This window comes from Oncorhynchus nerka, linkage group LG21 (assembly GCF_034236695.1).
Source record: "Oncorhynchus nerka isolate Pitt River linkage group LG21, Oner_Uvic_2.0, whole genome shotgun sequence".
Taxonomy (NCBI): Eukaryota; Metazoa; Chordata; class Actinopteri; order Salmoniformes; family Salmonidae; genus Oncorhynchus; species Oncorhynchus nerka.
The window spans coordinates 7,149,118-7,167,748 of record NC_088416.1 but is presented as its reverse complement, the minus strand read 5'-3'; the positions used below and the strand labels follow the sequence as shown (position 1 = coordinate 7,167,748).

The 18,631-nt window shown below is 42.7% G+C and overlaps 2 protein-coding genes and 1 pseudogene across 2 annotated transcripts; 1 reads left to right on the top strand and 2 right to left on the bottom strand.

The window, feature by feature from the left end:
- The first annotated feature begins 477 nt into the window (after window positions 1-477).
- On the top strand, window positions 478-3,610 carry LOC115142511 (rho-related GTP-binding protein RhoU-like; annotated as a pseudogene).
- A 2,820-nt stretch (window positions 3,611-6,430) lies between these two features.
- Window positions 6,431-12,517, bottom strand: LOC115142501 (centriole, cilia and spindle-associated protein-like). Its single transcript, XM_029682020.2, has 4 exons — window positions 12,362-12,517; window positions 11,219-11,625; window positions 10,081-10,442; window positions 6,431-9,519 (listed from the first exon to the last, which is right to left on the bottom strand). The coding sequence occupies exons 2-4, from the start codon at window positions 11,580-11,582 to the stop codon at window positions 9,340-9,342; spliced, it is 906 nt and encodes a 301-aa protein (XP_029537880.1). The 5' UTR covers window positions 11,583-11,625; window positions 12,362-12,517; the 3' UTR covers window positions 6,431-9,339.
- A 990-nt stretch (window positions 12,518-13,507) lies between these two features.
- On the bottom strand, window positions 13,508-17,654 carry LOC115142494 (actin, alpha skeletal muscle 2-like). The gene is made up of 7 exons (XM_029682009.2): window positions 17,546-17,654; window positions 15,692-15,831; window positions 15,050-15,374; window positions 14,774-14,935; window positions 14,451-14,642; window positions 14,169-14,350; window positions 13,508-14,032 (listed from the first exon to the last, which is right to left on the bottom strand). Exons 2-7 carry the CDS (start codon window positions 15,818-15,820, stop codon window positions 13,889-13,891), a joined length of 1,134 nt encoding a protein of 377 aa, XP_029537869.1. The 5' UTR covers window positions 15,821-15,831; window positions 17,546-17,654; the 3' UTR covers window positions 13,508-13,888.
- Window positions 17,655-18,631: the final 977 nt, after the last annotated feature.

The window sequence follows — 18,631 nt, the reverse complement described above, 5'->3', positions numbered from 1 at the left end:
GCCATTCTGCTAGGCCTAATGTCTACCAAGAGGGCACTATATTGCGTTATGCCTGTGTTGTGGTTAAAACGGATGTGGGAGTCCTCATTTACTTCATGTAAGGATAATGCAACTTTGTTAGAGATAAATATATAAAAAAAAACTTGTTTGGTTTGACGGGCTGCACATTCTTCTTATGTTGTTGCTAAAATTGATCGAAACAAAAGAAAACATTCAGAAGACCATATCCTTAAAAATGAGATAAACAAAAATGTGTAGACCTACATTGGTCTAGATATTCACCATATTTACTTGTGTAAATGACCAAGTGGATCACATTATTTACTACATGGGATCAGAGTTTCAAATAATCTTCGTTTGTTTCACTTTGAAAGCCCTGGGACACGCACCGCACCTCATGTGGCGCGCAGTAAGCCTCTTACAACTATTAACACACCAAATGCAGAGGATGCCAATCAAGAGACCATGGGGCGTGGATACATTTAAAGGCAGTCTTGCGTTTACAGTATACTACACGAGTTTAGCTGTAGCTTACCCAAATAGTTATTTCTCTAAATTTCTATGACTTACTGACAGAAACTGACATTCAGGTGCGTGCTGGTTCGATACACTTTGGGAAGTGAACCCAACATGTGGGATTTCAAGGTGCAAAGATCCAGACGGCTCTGGCTTTATTGAAGCGTTATTCCTCGTGAATTAGGCCAGTTATTCAACGGCACAATGCTTCCACAAGATATAGGAGTCGGATCCGTCTCCGTACCTGAGCGCAAGGTGAACTGCGTCCTCGTCGGAGATGGAGCTGTGGGGAAGACAAGTCTTATCGTCAGCTACACCACAAATGGTTATCCGACAGAATACATTCCAACAGCTTTCGACAACTTTGCAGGTAAGTTGTGAGAGAAATCAGAAAACCCGAAAACGTGATTAATTGTTAATTTGGCCGCATTTGTCACAGGTTTTACTCATGAATTGATTTGCCCAAATGTTGCATTTTATACATGTTTTCTTGTTTTGTTTGTGGCTTTTGTGTGTGTGTATTATTTTAGATCTCTCTGAATCAATAATGGGGTACAATTTGATATCGTTTGATGGTGCAAAGTAAACCTCCCTGATGCATAGTGCTATGACAGGTAGACGTTGAACAGGTGTCTTACTGCTGTCACCATTAATAACATATGTGTACACTCTTCTTCTTCTCAGCTATGGTTGTGGTGGACGGAAAACCTGTGAGACTGCAACTCTGTGATATGGCTGGCCAGGTGAGTCAAAGTTTTGTTTTTGAATCCAACACTAAATGAGTGTTAGTAACCTATAGACACGTTAACCAGGATATTCTATTGTAGTGGTAGAGCTAACACATTATTCTTCCTTCTCATGTTCTGCTCAAAATGATAGAAATGGGGGATGGAGGAGGACACTATTAATAATGTAAGCCGTTCTCTATCAGTGGTCAGTAGTTGTAGTAGTTGTTTAGATTCCACAGCTTCACTTATCCCAACATAGGTTGCCTCCACATTCTACCTCGTGTCTTGGTTGCCCCCTATAGGGATTCCCCTGCACTCCCTCCCCTCTCTGATCCTGTGTCAGTAGTTATCACCCCCTGGCAGAATATCTCTCATAGTCGTTGCCTCCCCCTTGATCCACAGATTTATATCGCCCCCTGTGGGAGGTTCCTGTCCGTGCCCCCAGAATCTATACCTTCTTACGTTCTCTCTGGCTCTCTGTGCTTTTATCGCCCCCTTTTGGACAACTCTCACAGACCTTGCTCTTCCTAACTCATGCCCAATTCCAAATCCAACTCTTCCCCTACTCCTTAATAGGCACCTTTGTAGATCTGAAAGGATTGGATAGGTGTGGGGCGGCAGGGCTAGAGCGTTGGACTAGTAACCGGAAGGTTGCAAGTTCAAATCCCCGTGCCGACAAGGGACAAATCTGTCGTTCTGCCCCTGAATGGGCAGTTAAGCCACTGTTCCTAGGCTGTCATTGAAAATAAGAATTTGTTCTTAACTGACTTGCCTAGTTAAATAAAGGTCAAATGTAAAAAATAAAAGGTGTAATAATCAATATGCCCTGATGGGGACACATCTGGACCTGAGGGAAGACGTCCAGGTGCTGGTCCAGCTGGCCAGGAATCAGGAGCGGCCCATGGGCACCGAGGAGGCCCAGCAGCTGGCACAGGATATCGGGCCGTGTCCTTCGTAGAGTGCTCGGGTCTGACCCAGAAGAACCTGAAGGAGGTGTTTGACCAGGCCATCTTGGCCAGCATCCAGCCCGGTGGAGAACGTTCAGCAGCTCCAGCAGAGGCAGAGCCTGAGGAAGAAGACCCCGGATAAGATTAAAAGTCTCTTTGAGACTTGGTGGAAGAAGCTGAGCTGTGTTGTTGTGGCAGGAGAGTGTGTGGGAGGAGAGTTTGACTGAACCCCCAAGCAGCTGTTTAGGATTTGACATTTTTCTAAGCTTGTGTTTAGTCTTTAGTTTTTTTCACTCCATATATAATAGCACTCAGGGAAAAAAACAGACCTGGATCAATAGTATGTTGGAACAAATGTAAATGTTTTATCCAAAGACTCATGGAATTATTTAATATCTAAAAAGGAGAAGCACTAAAAATAATTATCATTGCTGGCAAGATAATGAATGAGTTTCAGCGTCAGTGATACCTTATGTTAACTACGGGTAGGACACGGTTATGTGTTCAAAGGCCTTGACGAGGGCACAACAAGTCTGAATTAAGTGATTGGATTTGAGTTAGCAAATCCAATAGCTGGGGTGACTACTAATGAAATGACTGACTTCACAATGATCTCTGTGTTATTCTGTGTAACCCCCATCAAGGGTCAAAGGTCACCATTGGAGAATGTTGTGGAGGATTACGAGAAACTAGCCAGTAGAAACTCTAACGCCAAACCATAAACTTACTTTGTCTGCCATTTTGACAAAGTCTCTCAATGTTATTTACTAACCTATATCAGATCATGTACAATGGCTGCTCTTTCAAGTTCAAGTAGTCCAAAGCACTGTTCTTGTATCAGTTGTTGACATTGCTGGACATCCCAACCAAACACAGCAAAGGATACTGTAGTTTCCCAGTCAGATTGACTCTAATCTGACTCTAATTTGCAGATCAGTTGGTATGACTTTCCCCCCTGATCCCTGGTCAGGTCTTTCGTGGTGATGAATGGTATTGGTTCCCCGGTGGAGGCCGTACACAGCTTTCTAATAGGACGAGACAGGACCACCTGGATTGGATTAGCTGGGCATATGGTGGCTGACCCAGTCGCCTGAATCCATCACACCGTAGCCCTGCTCTGATGTCAACCATGACCGTCTGCCTAGGAAGACGAAGCAAGACTCAGACCCTGTCACCCTGCTGCTGGAGCTTCACCATAAAGAGAACAGAGATCACTGGGGGACGGGGTTCATATCAGTAGAGATGCATTTCAAAGAAGCGAGAGATGTTATTTATTATTGTTAGTTGGCAAATATTATCTGCAAGTGGAGATATTTCTGAAGCACATAAAGAATTTAAATGATTTAAAATAAATCCTGATATTGATAGAAAACATGAACGCTTTTACTGATTACTGATATAAAGTTAATGATAAGAACACTGGTTTTGTCTGGCTCTAGTGATTGCTATCTTCTTTTTGTTGTTGTTATAAATTACATGTTTATTTGCAATATATTTCATAATTAATGCCTCCCATATTCTGTAGTGCTCTCGGCGTTTTATTGTGGTGCTGTCCCTATTGACTTACTGGGGCAGGAGAGGACAGGTGCGTGAACTCACTTAATCCTGTCACCAAGAATTGAACAGCTTGAGAAAGTTGACATGCCGGTGTGGCTAACCTGTGAGGCATTTGGCAGGGACAGCTGGCAGCTTCAAATTCCTATTCACTCATCCATTCGTTGTCTGTTCCAATGTGTACTCTGTTCCAAATATATCAAATATTCTTTGATTTCTACTTGATAAGAAAATCGTATATGTCCATAATATAAACACTATTCAATATTGAGGGAGTTTGCGGAGAGAAATCCCTGCCATCTTCTATTGTCGTGGTCGACATTCGCTGCCACTAGAGGTCCCTAAAGCGTTACAAATGCTGAGCTGCAGGTCATGCTCCACAATGCCTCAAGTTGACTACGGTCAAGTGCATCTCTATCACCTCACATATCTTATTAGTTTACAGAGATCTCTTTATTCTGTTTAAAGGCCTGAGTTTAGAGAAGACATTACACAGTGTCTCAGATCTTCATACTATCGGAATTTCAAGACATCAATGCATCATTCAGTTGCCTAACCCGTCCGTATAATATAGATATCCGTATAATATAGATATTTATTGCACTGCAACGTAGTTCGACAAACCTACTGCACAAATATGTAGCACAAATACATAGTGGCCCCAAACAGCAGACATTAGAGTATTCTAGATGTACTATTGAGTGCCTCTGCCTAGAAGCAACAGGCTGTTTTTAGAGGACCTGGCTGCTCTAGTGAAGGGGGCTATTTCCGTCCCCCCTCTTAGCTGTGCTCTTCAACTGGGCATATTAGCTCCAACTAGCATTAAAGACCTAAGTCAAAGACCACAGCTCTGGTTCTGTTCTCCCCTCATGTGGCTCAGCGGCTCCTCTCAGAGCAACCACTGCATTTATGGACAGACACAACTCACTGTCGTCGACACAGCAATTCTCCCTCTATTTTACCCAGCTTCGACCATTCAAGCTCTTTCATACTGCTGCACCACTCCCACTCCCCCACACCTTATGCCAAAGCCCACCCCTTTTTCCAAAACACGTTTTTCAGACACTGTCAATTAGGGAGGGGTCCTTCTCTGCTGGCAAAGGAACATGTGGGCGGCTATATTTAACACCCAAAGCCTCCCCCCTTCAGTCCCAGGCGGCTGGTGGTGTTCCTGAAGGCACCTATTTTGGCCCTATTGCGTTTTGAAATGCCAGGTGGCTTTAAATAGAGTGAGAAGATGTCTGGGGGGTGGAATTCTCGAGTAGAATGTGCTTGAATAGACTTTGGCTCTGATTGAGGGACTCACTGTTGTATGCAGTTGCTTGTCACTGTCAGTTTTCTTTTGTAATCCATGTATTACTCTGTTAACAGGGATTTGATTTGATTGACTTCAGACACTCACACGCACACACCGAAAAAGAGAGCCACACACACATAAAGATTTAAGGAAGTGTTTCTGTCTCTTTTAAACAATCAAAAGAGAACCATCGCGCTCTCCCAAAACACACAAATTCAATTTGTTTGTCTCTTTTAAACAAGCACACACACACACACACACACACACACACACTCTGTCTCTCTCCATCAGCTGTCGAAGGTGGGTATGTGACAGGTTGGTATTTATAGCCAGTGCTAAACCCTTTGTCAGGAGATCTGCATACTAAGAGGCCCTTTGTCTGAACCTTATGATATATTATGTACCTGGAATTCACTCATCATACATAACATCTGAAAGGTCCTGTCTAGTCTGTCATTGTGTCAGGCTGAGGACTTAATACAAAAGCTTTGTACGCTCTGTAGTGGTCACCTCACTGGGATCATACAGTACTCCGTATCTTACACTGGGACACATGGGTCATAGAGGACGATAACGTCAGAAGTATTCTAGAGGGAGAATATGATCTGGTATGGGATTCTAACATTTCACTGAACCTTTCCGTTACCATAGAGCGCAGATGACCTTCCCGAACAAGAAGTCATTTAACTAAAAGAGAAACGTGACATAATGGAGTGTCTCAGACTATCACAATACCTCACTAACGAATCAATATGGTAGTAAATTGGAGTGCTTGTTTTGACTAAAACAAGTACTTATATATTTCTCACATTGATGGAGGTTGGTGGGACTATCCATAGATTATCCATAGTAGCAGGATACTATCCATAGATTATCCATAGTAGCAGGATACTATCCATAGATTATCCATAGTAGCAGGATACTATCCATAGATTATCCATAGTAGCAGGATACTATCCATAGATTATCCATAGTAGCAGGATACTATCCATAGATTATCCATAGTAGCAGGATACTATCCATAGATTATCCATAGTAGCAGGATACTATCCATAGATTATCCATAGTAGCAGGATACTATCCATAGATTATCCATAGTAGCAGGATACTATCCATAGATTACTGTACTCTACTCTTAACCCTGGTGCCAATGCTGGACAGTGACATCAGACAGACCTCAGAGCAGCAGTGTAGAAAGGGCTATAGGTTGAAATACCCTAAATTAGGAGTGAAATCTAATTAAAACCAATCATGTTTAATATCACTGGTATTAATTGATCAAATGGAGACCTTATGGGTCATAGGGGTCATGCAAAAATACATCACAGTGTTGTTGTTAATTCAAATTCCCAAATAAACATAAAAAAAGCAAACAACTCCTCAAATATTCAAATATGATTTTAATTCACAGCAATGTTTCAAAGTGGATGAAAATATATATCATTGTGCATGTTTACAAATACAAATACAGTGATCAAAAATGTAAACATCTGTTGAAATAAAACACAAACATGGTTATATATACTATTGTATGATACATGTATCACTTTAGGTTAAATAATATCTTATGCAAATCAAATCCACACATAAAAATAACTCAAAGCTTTGTTCAGAGAGCTCAAACAATTAATATCCTATATAAAACAATCAATTTAGTTTTGAATCAGTGTGTTCCAAACCCCCGAAACAGTACATCACATTTCCTCACATTGTAGTTACAGTAAGACTATAGACAAATCATTAGTGTCTCTTATTCCTTCCTGAGAGACGGTTCTTGGAATGAACATATTCATAAAGGAATGTTGTAGAGGACAATGAATACACAAACACTAGTCAAACCTGTCTGTGATATAAGCAGCCAGCTCTTCAGTTTCCATGACTTGGTCATAACCTGACATTAAATCCTATAACTCCTTATAAATAATGCAGTGTTCAAGTAAAGAATGACTCGGGTTGTTTTGCCAATCCACGATGACATAGGAGGGAAGTGTCACATGATCACCAAATGGAACTTTGACCACTCTGAATAAAGATGACCGTAAGATAATGCCAGTCTAATCTTCTTAACAGTGAGCTCTCTCTCTCTGCCCATACAACCACAGCCAATCACACACACTAAAAACTCCCCTCTGGCAGACACGAGGGAAGTCTCATCAGATTGTACACGCATAAGTCAATTAAAGCCACACCCATTTCAACACTCCAAAAAACTGCTGGTGTCCTACAAGGTTCCCGGTGAGACGTTCTGGAAACGTCATTCCAACGTTCTCTCAAGGAACCATTCCTAAACTAAGACTTGGTGAAAGTGAAATGTAAAAGTATACATTATACGTAAAAACATTCAGAGTGAATAGCACTATCAATAAGCATTGTAAAAAAAAAAATAGGAAAAGTATGTAAACTGAGCATTATTCACAACCCACAAGAATTAATATTTCAAATACAACACTTCATTTCTGTCAAAATAGCCCTCCATTTAAATGACAGATACAGAACATGGTACTGACGTCACAATTCAGTATGAATAACCAATCAAATAAGTAAATCTACGAAAACCAGTCAAAGACAATGGTGATGGTGAGTGACACACTCTAGAAAGCGTATTTGGTAATGTAGCACAGAAGGGCATTTCTTTACCACGTTACATTGCAATTTCAGCCTGTCTACTACAATACGTGAGGCGGTGAGTATTTGTGATTGTAAAATATATAGTGGGCGAAGCTGCCAAGATGTAGCCCCGTAGGAACCATCCTGATCTAGCGAGCTCACATTCTGTATCCTTGTTTAGTGAAACAGAATGTGAGCTCGCGAGATCAGGATGGTTCGTACGAGGCTTAGCCAAGATGTAAAGAGCAAAAAACATACAGGTGTGAGCGCAATAACTATGTCATACAATGTCTAACGGTATCTTTCTTTACAACAACTTTACAACGATATCCATATGGTACTACTGATAAGAGCTTTAATGGAAATATGAATAATACAATCCTCTGGAATGCATTCTAGATTTAGATTGAAATTTGCAACATAATACAATAAAGCTAATGCAGGATATTAGCCCGCTAACAGTTTCTTTCTCTGCAGCTCTATGCCACAACCCCTTGGCTATGGCTTTTAGTAGTTCGAAAATACTGTAATATCTAAAACAAGAATTGTTTGGTCCTTTCATCTAGCTCAGGGGTCTTCAACCTTGCGCCCGAGTGGCGCAGCAGCCTAAGGCAATGCATCTCAGTGCAAGAGGTGTCACTACAGTCCCTGGTTCAAATTCAGGCTGTATCACATCCGGCCGTGACTGTGAGTCCCATAGGGTGGCGCACAATTGGCCCGGCGTCGTCTGGGTTTGGCCGGGGTAGGCCGTCATTGTAAATAACAATTTGTTCTTAACTTACTTGCCTAGTTAAATAAAAAATCATTCTTCCCCAGGTACCCCCATCATACACTTGCTCCCCCCCCCCCCGCAAATGTGTGTAAACTCTAACATAGCCTATTAGCTAGAAAGGTAACTTCAAAAATGTTTTGGGGCCATGTGTTCACAAAAACGAGTGTCCAAGACAAGAAAGCTTACCAGCGGGTGCTTTGCCTACAGTATGTCAGATACTCCAGTGACTGTAATTAGCTCCAATGAGTGTAATTAGCTCCAGTGACTGTAATTAGCTCCAATGAGTGTAATTAGCTCCAATGAGTGTAATTAGCTCTAATGAGTGTAACTAGCTCAATATTAGGAATAGAGAAATAAAGTTAAATAGAAAAATATTCTCCTCTTTTCTACTGTAGCTTTTTGTATATATATTATTGCGAACCCCCTGCAGTACTCCCGGTTGAATACCCCTGATCTAACTTTTGGATTTTATAGCCTGAAATGACATAAGCAACACAGAATGTCAAAAACTCCACCAAACTAAAGCGAAGTGTAAAGACCATCATCATGCTTGGAATGTCTAATAATACAGTATAAATCATACTCTGTAGTCAGCAGCATAAACATGTACAAACCAGTCTAATTTCTAAAAGCATAACTACATATCTTGCAATATTCTACTATGATTGTGTCATCCCTTGTGGAAGAAAAGTGGCATATCGTCAACTCAGCGATCAACTTAACAAATCAACCATACCTTATGATTAGGGCCCCGAGTTCTTCCTTGTCAGCTTACGTGGCCAGGAAAACCTCAGGGCCCTAATTGGTGTCTAAACCAATCCAATTATTTGGTTCTGTTAACCAATCCTCAATAAGGAAACATGGTGTTAAAAATAGAAAGGTCGACGGTGGCGGAGGAATACCCATGATCCTAGTGCTCTACCTCAACCGGGCAGAGAAGCAGCGCATGTACTCGGTCATCCAACGGTCATCCACCACGGCCAACTCCGACCGCCGTATCTTCTCCAGGTCGGCGGACCGTGCCCTCCTGCGGTCCACGTCCCAACAGCGTTTATCCGACTCCCGTCTGGTCTGGACGCATGCGTCAGATGTGCGACTCTGTGGAGAGAGAGAGGGGTGCCCGGGAGGTTAGGGAAATGAGATAGGATAGGCGCTCGGCGCTCACCTCCGAAATACATACCACTCTTCTATTATTGATCGTTTCTGGGGGGGAGTGTTGGATGATGAGCTACGCTTCTCTGGTATCCTTTCCATGAAGATGTGCCAAAAGACGCAAAATGCCCCCCTATTTATTTTCCCTGACATAACTCGGTCTTATTTGCAGAATAGATGTTTGACGCACAGTAAGCCTGCATTACATAAGCTACACAGCTTTCATTCAGTATTCCTCTAATGCTAGCCTCTTCTGATCATTATACCCTGGCCTAAGAAACCAAATGCAAGCCTGGTACTGAAATAACATCAAATGGAATCATTTACATTTACATTTAAGTCATTTAGCAGACGCTCTTATCCAGAGCGACTGAATATCAAAGCATTTTTACTAACCTCACATATGCCCGGCCTCTCTCTCACACACACACACACGCACACACACACACACACACACCCACACAGTCACACACACAGTCACACACACACAGTCACACACACTCTTACCTGATTTGTAGACCTCCTAGCAGATGACGCGTGTCTCTCTGCCCAGTCGAGCCGGGGCGGAGGTTGTCTGTTCTCCTTCTCTGTGGTGATGGCTGGGGGCTGGCTCTTTGCTCTGGAGGGCTTCCTGACGGGCGCAGGCTTGATGTCGTCACAGGAATAGTCCCTTTGACATGGTTCTGAGCGAGGGACACGATGGCGGTGGCGACGCTTAGGCTCAGTCTTCACCGGCTCCTCGTCTGATGACGCCTTGTCTGCTGGTCCCTCATCTGTTGGCGTTTCAGCCACTGGACCATGTTGTACTACTGACCCGTTAACTGTCCCCTCATCTGGTTCGTTTAGGCCCCCGTTCTCTATTACAGACTCTTTGAATGAGCAGAAAGTGATGTAGTTTTATTATACACTATACTGAGAAAAAAAGAAGAAACCCGCACACTGCTCTTGATAGTATCACTGCTCTTTTGTCAAAAGCTCTGGCGAAGGCCGTGAGGCCAATACGGAAAGCTTATTAAAGATCTGTGATACTATTGAGAGCGGTGTGCGGGTTTCTTCTTTTTTCCCATTTTATTCAACTGTTACCGTGCACCTGCAAAAAAGATAGCTCAGATGTGCGAGTGCCTTTTGAATTATACACCATACCAAACATTAGGAACACCTTCCTAATATTGAGTTGCACCCCTCTTGCCCTCAGCACAGCCTCAAATCATCGGGGCATGGACTTTACAAGGTGTCGAAAGCGTTCACAGGGATGCTGGCCCGTTCAAAGGCACTTAAATCTTTTGTCTTGCCCTTTCACCCTCTGAATGGCACACACACATACACAATCCACGTCTCAATTGTCTCAAGACTTAAAATGCTTCTTTGACCTGTCTTCATCTACACTGATTGAAGTGGATTTAACAAGTGACATCAATAAAGGATCCTAGCGTTCACCCGGATTCACCTGGTGATGATCCATCTATGTGATGGAAAGAGCAGGTGTTCCTAATGTTCTGTACACTCAGTATATAGACCTAACAAGTTAAGACCTTTTTTCTTTATGCATGTTTGTAGCTCAAAAGCATAGTCTACTGCAGGCCTTATTACAATAGGATCAACATGCAGGTGTATACAAGTATTTGCAATAGTAGAAGATAGATACCTGTGGGTGGTAGTGCATCCAAGAGTGTAAACTCCTTGGCCTCCAATTCTGGTTCCCCATTCACAGGAGGAGACTTCGGTTCCGGGCTCTCCCTTGATTCTGACTTCACTGGTGGTGTCAGAAGTTTGATGTCTAAAGGCGCGACTTTGTTCCTCACCTTGGGGGTGGACCGCCCACTGGCGCTGGAGTCTGACCCGGTCGAGGTATCCCACCCCTCCCAGAACCACAGAGGTTTGTGAGCGTGTTCCATCACCCGCCTGGTCAACCTGTACTTCACCGAGTCCTCGTAGCACTTGGAAAACGTCTCCCATTTCGGCTCTTTGAATTTCTTCATGTACTCCGTACGGATTTTCTTAGTCACCATGATTCCTGTTACTGCTTAGGTCCAATTTTGATTAGCTCACAAACTATGGAGGAGGGGAGAAAATATAAGTTTTATTACATACATACCCCTACGATGCAACAGTAACTGTTTCTATAAGAGTGTAGAATGTGTCATTGTAGGCTGCTGGTGACAGTCCCACCACAGATCTGAAGCCTGTAGCAGCCCAGAGCAATCCAGTGCACCTGGGCCTTCTAGAATTACCTATCAGCATTTCCCTCCCTCGAATACAGTAACCCATGCCATCTGATGATTATCTTATAGGCTGTGCCCCATAATGCCCATCTGACGCTATAAATATACAGTCTATGTGTAGCAATAGCATCGTTATTACAATGTTATTTAGGCTTAGAATACTAAAACATAATAGATGGGGATAGTGTAGGCCGTATGTAGCCTAGTTATGAAGTTTATTAAGAGCATTTCCATTCATAAACCAGCCACGGCCTAAATTGTTTCCCCGAAAGAAATCCGTTTTGTGGTTTATCTGCTGTTTCTGTTGGCCAAATATGGCGCAGCCGAGCCTGCTATTTGATTGAGGCAGACATTGCTGACGCCAATACGGCCGTCTTTATCAAAACACTACAGAAATGTTATTGTTAGCCCACATACCAAAAGCAATTTATTACATGTAAATACTTAAAGGCAATAGGGTGACGAAAACATGCACAGCTGGTGGCGTCGACGTTTGCTTCTACCTGCGCACTATAGTGGTTGTAAACACGACCAGAATAGGTTATTATCAGTGCGTATAAGCTTACCCCTCACCCGGACGTCATTATGGAGAATTACAGAACATCATAATTTTCACTTCAAGTATTCCTCCATTATAATTGCCCGTTGTCGCGCATATTTCGACATTGAATCGTCGTCCGAATATAGCCCTCTCAACCCTGGAATTAAATATGTTTCTCCATTAAAAGCTATAGAAAGTGCAATGCGCATGTCCAGACAGCATGGTACTGGCGCGCCTCTCTTCCTAGGATGTATTTTATTCTTAGGCATGTAATTGCTTCAACAGGTGTGTCATCTTTTTTAATTTTTTAGAAACAAGTATAGATGTATAATGCAAATTCTGTGTGGGGGGTGTCAGCCTCAAATGTATTTTTTTCAGTTGTGAAATATTAAATGATTAGCCTGCTCATGTGATTTAAAATCAATATCAGTATTGGTATTGCAGTCGAATGGCCAAATTTGGTGACAAAGAAGATCTGCTGTGAGCAAGGATTTGCTGCGACTACCTCCTTAGTGAAAGAATGCTATGTCATTGTTTAGTATGAATCTAACACAGAAAATAAAATCAATCCCTCCGTTCAATAAATTACATGCAAATGTTTGTTAAATAGTTAGAGAGAATTCGTATTTTAGGCACATTGATAATATTATTGTAAAATAGAGTTAATATTACGAACGAGGTCTGGCTCAATGATTTATATCCATGGGGCGGCAGGGAGGCTAGTAGTTAGAGCGTATCCCCGAGATGACAAGGTAATATGTCGCTCTGCCTCTGAACAAGGCAGTTACCCCACTGTTCCTAGGCCGTCATTGAAAATAAGAATGTGTTCTTAACTGACTTGCCTAGTAAAATAAATCCAGGACATTGTTTGTCTTGTCAGGGACGTTTAGAACAATTTCCTTCAACACTTGTTGGCCTACTTGAGCTCATTGTTTGTCCTTCCAGTTCCAGATAGTCATATTGGCCCTTGTTCTTCATAACATTGAAAGGCATCCAAATTGAAAGTGTCTCATAATGTTTAGGCTATTTATGTTGCTATGTGCCAAAAGTGAATTCATCTTTACCCTAATGGGTTTTTAATAGTTGCGCATCATAAAACGCACACCAAGGCCTATTGTAAGTGTTGATTGTGTTGTAATGCTCCTCAAAATAACAAAATAACAGAAACACGTTTGAAAATAGATGGTTTTTATTTCCTATGTGGATCTCTTGATGGTTAGTAGTTGATAATGTTTGGCTCGAGTACAGATGGCACGTACTTCTGAGCCAATATCGGGTAACCAGAGAAAACAACGTTGTGGTCACCCTCTGTCCCCAAAACAGACTGTGCTCACCAAAAAATACCAAATGATGGACGGTCAATAAATAACATTTATGTACATTTTACATTCACATGTTGGTATTTTTCCTCACACGTCGTGATGTTAACGTCATTCTCTCCGTTTTGCTGAGCTTTCGCTGTTACAATGTAACAGTTGTATAAAGTTGTCCCTTGATCGCAAGGCGGTGTGCCGTTGTTTCTTGGATCCTGAGCGAGATGTTGACAATGCATTTAGAAGCACTTGCGGTGGACAATGCTGGGGCCTGCCTCGTCGTATTCCTGCTTGGTGATCCACATAGCCTGGAAAGTGGACAGGGAAGCCAGGATGGAGCCACCGATCCAGACGGAGTATTTACGCTCAGGTGGGGCAATGATCTATGTCAAGTGAGAAAAACAGTATTAGATACTGGGTACCATAGGTAACACAATGACAATGAAACAATTATGCAGACCAATGGCATCTCTTTTAACTATTTTACTGTGCGTAAAAGTATTGTTTATTTGTAATTACCTTGATCTTCATGGTGCTGGGGGCCAGGGCAGTGATCTCCTTCTGCATACGGTCAGCAATACCAGGGTACATTGTGGTACCGCCGGAAAGCACATTGTTGGCGTACAGGTCCTTACGGATGTCAATGTCGCACTTCATGATGCTGTTGTAGGCAGTCTCATGAATACCAGCGGACTCCATACCTGTGCAGGTATGCAAAGATCAATATTAATATTCAACCACTCTTTAGGCCGAATATTTTATGTTGGATTATATTATAGGCCTTTAACGGTAAATACGCACCAATGAAGGAAGGCTGGAAGAGGGTCTCTGGGCAACGGAAACGCTCGTTACCGATGGTGATGACCTGACCGTCGGGAAGCTCGTAGCTCTTCTCCAGGGAGGAGGAGGAGGCGGCGGTGGCCATTTCATTCTCGAAGTCCAGGGCGACATAGCACAGCTTCTCCTTAATGTCACGCACGATCTCACGCTCGGCTGAAATGAAACATTTCCGTTAATGCGTAAAAGTATCCCCGTGCGTCTTGCGCTTTTGTGCGTAAAACGTTCTAATACTTTAAATTGACCAAACAAGCATATCTGTGCAAAAACACAAAGTTCATGCTCACCGGTTGTGACGAAAGAGTAGCCACGCTCGGTCAGGATCTTCATGAGGTAGTCAGTCAGATCGCGACCAGCCAGATCCAGACGCATGATGGCGTGGGGGAGAGCGTAACCCTCATAGATGGGGACGTTGTGGGTCACACCATCACCGGAGTCCAGCACAATACCTAAACACAGAAAACACCACAATTGAGTAAAGCAGACAACCCAAACACCAACAACTTGAAATACAAATAGCGGGTTGTGTGCGGGGGAAAGGCGTGCATGGGGCAAATTCTTACCGGTGGTACGACCGGAAGCGTACAGGGACAGGACAGCCTGGATGGCCACATACATGGCGGGAACGTTGAAGGTCTCGAACATGATCTGTGTCATCTTCTCTCTGTTGGCCTTGGGGTTCAGGGGGGCCTCAGTGAGCAGGGTGGGGTGCTCCTCGGGGGCCACGCGCAGCTCGTTGTAGAAGGTGTGGTGCCAGATCTTCTCCATGTCGTCCCAGTTAGTGATGATACCGTGCTCGATGGGGTACTTCAGGGTCAGGATACCCCTCTTGCTCTGAGCTTCGTCTCCTACGTAGGAGTCCTTCTGACCCATACCCACCATCACACCCTGGAAGAGACAGAACAAGCCCAATTGAGACACCGACAAGGACATGGCGCACACAACTACTAACAACTACACATTACCATCTAACGGTACACTACACATTGGATACTAAAACGAAACGTCACACCTGACAAATTACACGTTAGCACTAGTAAACTATACCTAAATGCATTTTTGAACTTGAATTCGTGTAAATTTGCCAATATGTGTTTTACGCATATCTTTGTACTTTGGATATCATAGTAGGCTATATCGTGAAACAAGGTATGGTGCCTTCATTCACATAACTATCCATACCTAGGAGTGGTGCTTTTACGTACCTGGTGACGAGGGCGACCGACAATGGAGGGGAAGACAGCCCTGGGGGCGTCGTCACCGGCGAAGCCAGCCTTGACCAGTCCGGAGCCATTGTCGCACACAAGAGCGGTAGTCTCGTCGTCGTCACACATCTTGGTGGGTTCTGAGACAATGTGCAAAAGGAACACACGTTTATCATACTGTAAGTAGCCTCGTTACTGCAAGATCTCTCACTGACATTACGCACCTACATTCTGTGCGTAAAAACGACATTCTGTGCGTAAAAACGATACTTTCGGATGTGTTGCTGATGCATCATGGATGCCCACTGAAGATTATCCACTCGTAACAAATTTTCACACAGAAAGAATCACATTACACTGAGAGTTGACCAAGAATGCCATGAGACATATTAGGTTGCCTACACCAGTGGTTCCAAAGTGGGGTCCACCATGTATGTTCTTAACCCTTAGATTACAGGTGCCGAACTCATTCTACGGAGGGCCGAGTGTCTGCTGGTTTTAAATCCTTCCTTGTACTTGATTGATGAATCAAGGTCACTAATTAGTAAAGAACTCCCCTCAACTGGTTGTCTAGGTCTTAATTAAAATTAGAAGAAAAAAAACATGCTGACACCAGGCCCTCCATGGAATGAGATTGACACCCCTGCATTAGATGCACTACAGTACTCCATCAATTATCCATTTTTTTCAACGAAATTATTATTGTATTCCCCCAAAATATTGTATTCCCCAATATTTAAGCTTTATACTGCCTAATTATTTCACTACCCCATGGTCATGCACTGCAGAAGTCATAGTAAAACTGCTTGTATACTATTTCTATCGCACTCTAAAGAGTTGTGTTCACGAGTATGACAGAAATAACTTTGGTAACGTTGGTAACCAGTTTATAATAGCAATAAGGCACCTCAGGGGTGTGTGGTATATAGCCAATATACCACAGCTAAGGGCTGTGTCCAGGCACTCCACGTTGCATATTTCATAAGAACAGCCCTTAGCCGTGGTATATTGGCCATATACCACCCCACCTCAGGTCTTATTGCTTAAATATGACACGGTAGTCTGACACGGTGGTCTCTGTAATTTTACCAAAGTGATCATGATAACGTTAGACTGCATATTACACAATGACCACAAACGTTTCAAAAATCGTTCCATGGAGTGATTTCACATTACGAAAACGTTTTCTATTAATACAGATTTCAGGTAAGGCACTATAAACCTGTCGATCATCTGGTTAAATAGATCAACAATCAATACACACATTGGGTAACCTATCATATAGGGTAGCCTATAAGCATGTAATGCAGTCGTTCCAGGAACTTTGGATTCAATACAAAGTTGTGGATCTCTTTCTTTCTCTCGCTCTCTGCTGACATAACAGGTTTTCCAATATCCAGTAGACCAATTCAATATTTTGTCTGATATTATCTTAATATATCAAATTAACTACCAAAATGTAATTTGAAATCATTTTATCTCAAAGACCAATTATCATTTATCAATTAAATCAACATGCTTTTTTACATGCACGCATTAGCCTACATTATGCAGTTAGACTAATGTATCAAATCAAATTCATTTTCATCCAATTCTTCTATTATTATAATAATAATTTGACAGCCAGGTGAAATCTGTTTAGTTTACGAAAGTAGGCTAAAAGTTCAACTGCGTCGGTTATTGGCTGCCAAGTTTCACGGACTGTCACAATACTGTGTAGATTATCTTTCATTTGTTTAATTCCTTATCCAGAGTCCATGATGTAATGTCCCAGAGAGAGAAAAAAATACACTCCTCGTATTGACCTCCTCGTGCAGCAGCGTGGTCTAATATTCCACGGGCCCGTTCTCTTACCTGGTTTTCTTTTAGAAGAAGCTCAGTTACAGAACTTTACCACTGCTGGTTCCAGCTAAGGACTGACAGCAACCGCCGTCAACCTTATATACCCGACGCCATCCACCTTTTTTCGTCTCCTGACAACCATTAGGAATGCCCATCTATTCCACAGGAATTCTCCCGACCCATTCATCCATATTTGGTTCTTGGGATGGGTGCGCACCGGACACTCCCGTAGACGAGCGCTGAAGAGCTCAGGGTCGCCCTTCGTAATGCGCAGGACGGTCCATATTTGGAGAGGTAGTCCCGAATCCAAACTGTAGCGCTCGGCCCGTGTATGGAGAGCCAAGGGGTGTAATCCGTCGGACTCCAGCATGGCATTTTGAACACAGGCGCGCTTTGACGCAGGACTACACACGTCCATATTCCCCGTTCTATGACAGCATGCAGTGCCAAATCATTCAATGATGCAAGGATATTGACTGTGGCATTATGTTTTTCCGTTCATCTCTTTGCAAATGACTTGCTTTCCTGAGCGCACCTCGTCAAGGTAGCCTATATTCTATTCATGTTATTGTTTAATGGAACACTACAAGTTATTGAACAATGAATATCTCGGTGTATTTTACCCGGTTCTTTGTCAGATGCATGTTATTTTAATTGATTTAAGAACATGTTAAGTATAGCATCTTTTTTTTGGTGGGGGTGGGGGGGGGGTGTCTCTCAAATGGTATTTCAAAGATGTATGTGTAGCTGTTAGTCTAGTCATCTTTTTTATAGTAAAAGTTTGAAACACATTCTGCCATTAAAATCTCAAACTTCATGGAAAATAATTAACATGGACTTTATTCTCCAGCATCAACATCGGCAAGTAGAGAGGGGGGAAGTTGTATCAAGTTTGAGATGGGGGCGTTTCGTGTGGTAGCTGGTCACTTGTAACTTCCGCATTTACTAACAGTGGCCATGGTCTGGTTTCTCTGAACAGGGGGTAGGTGAAAGCAGATAGGACCCTAGCCATGCAGCCCAACAGCTGTAGCCAGCCACCAAGGCATGAACAATTCCTTTTTTGTAGCCCAGACTTGAAAAAAAAGTGTCTTTATAAAC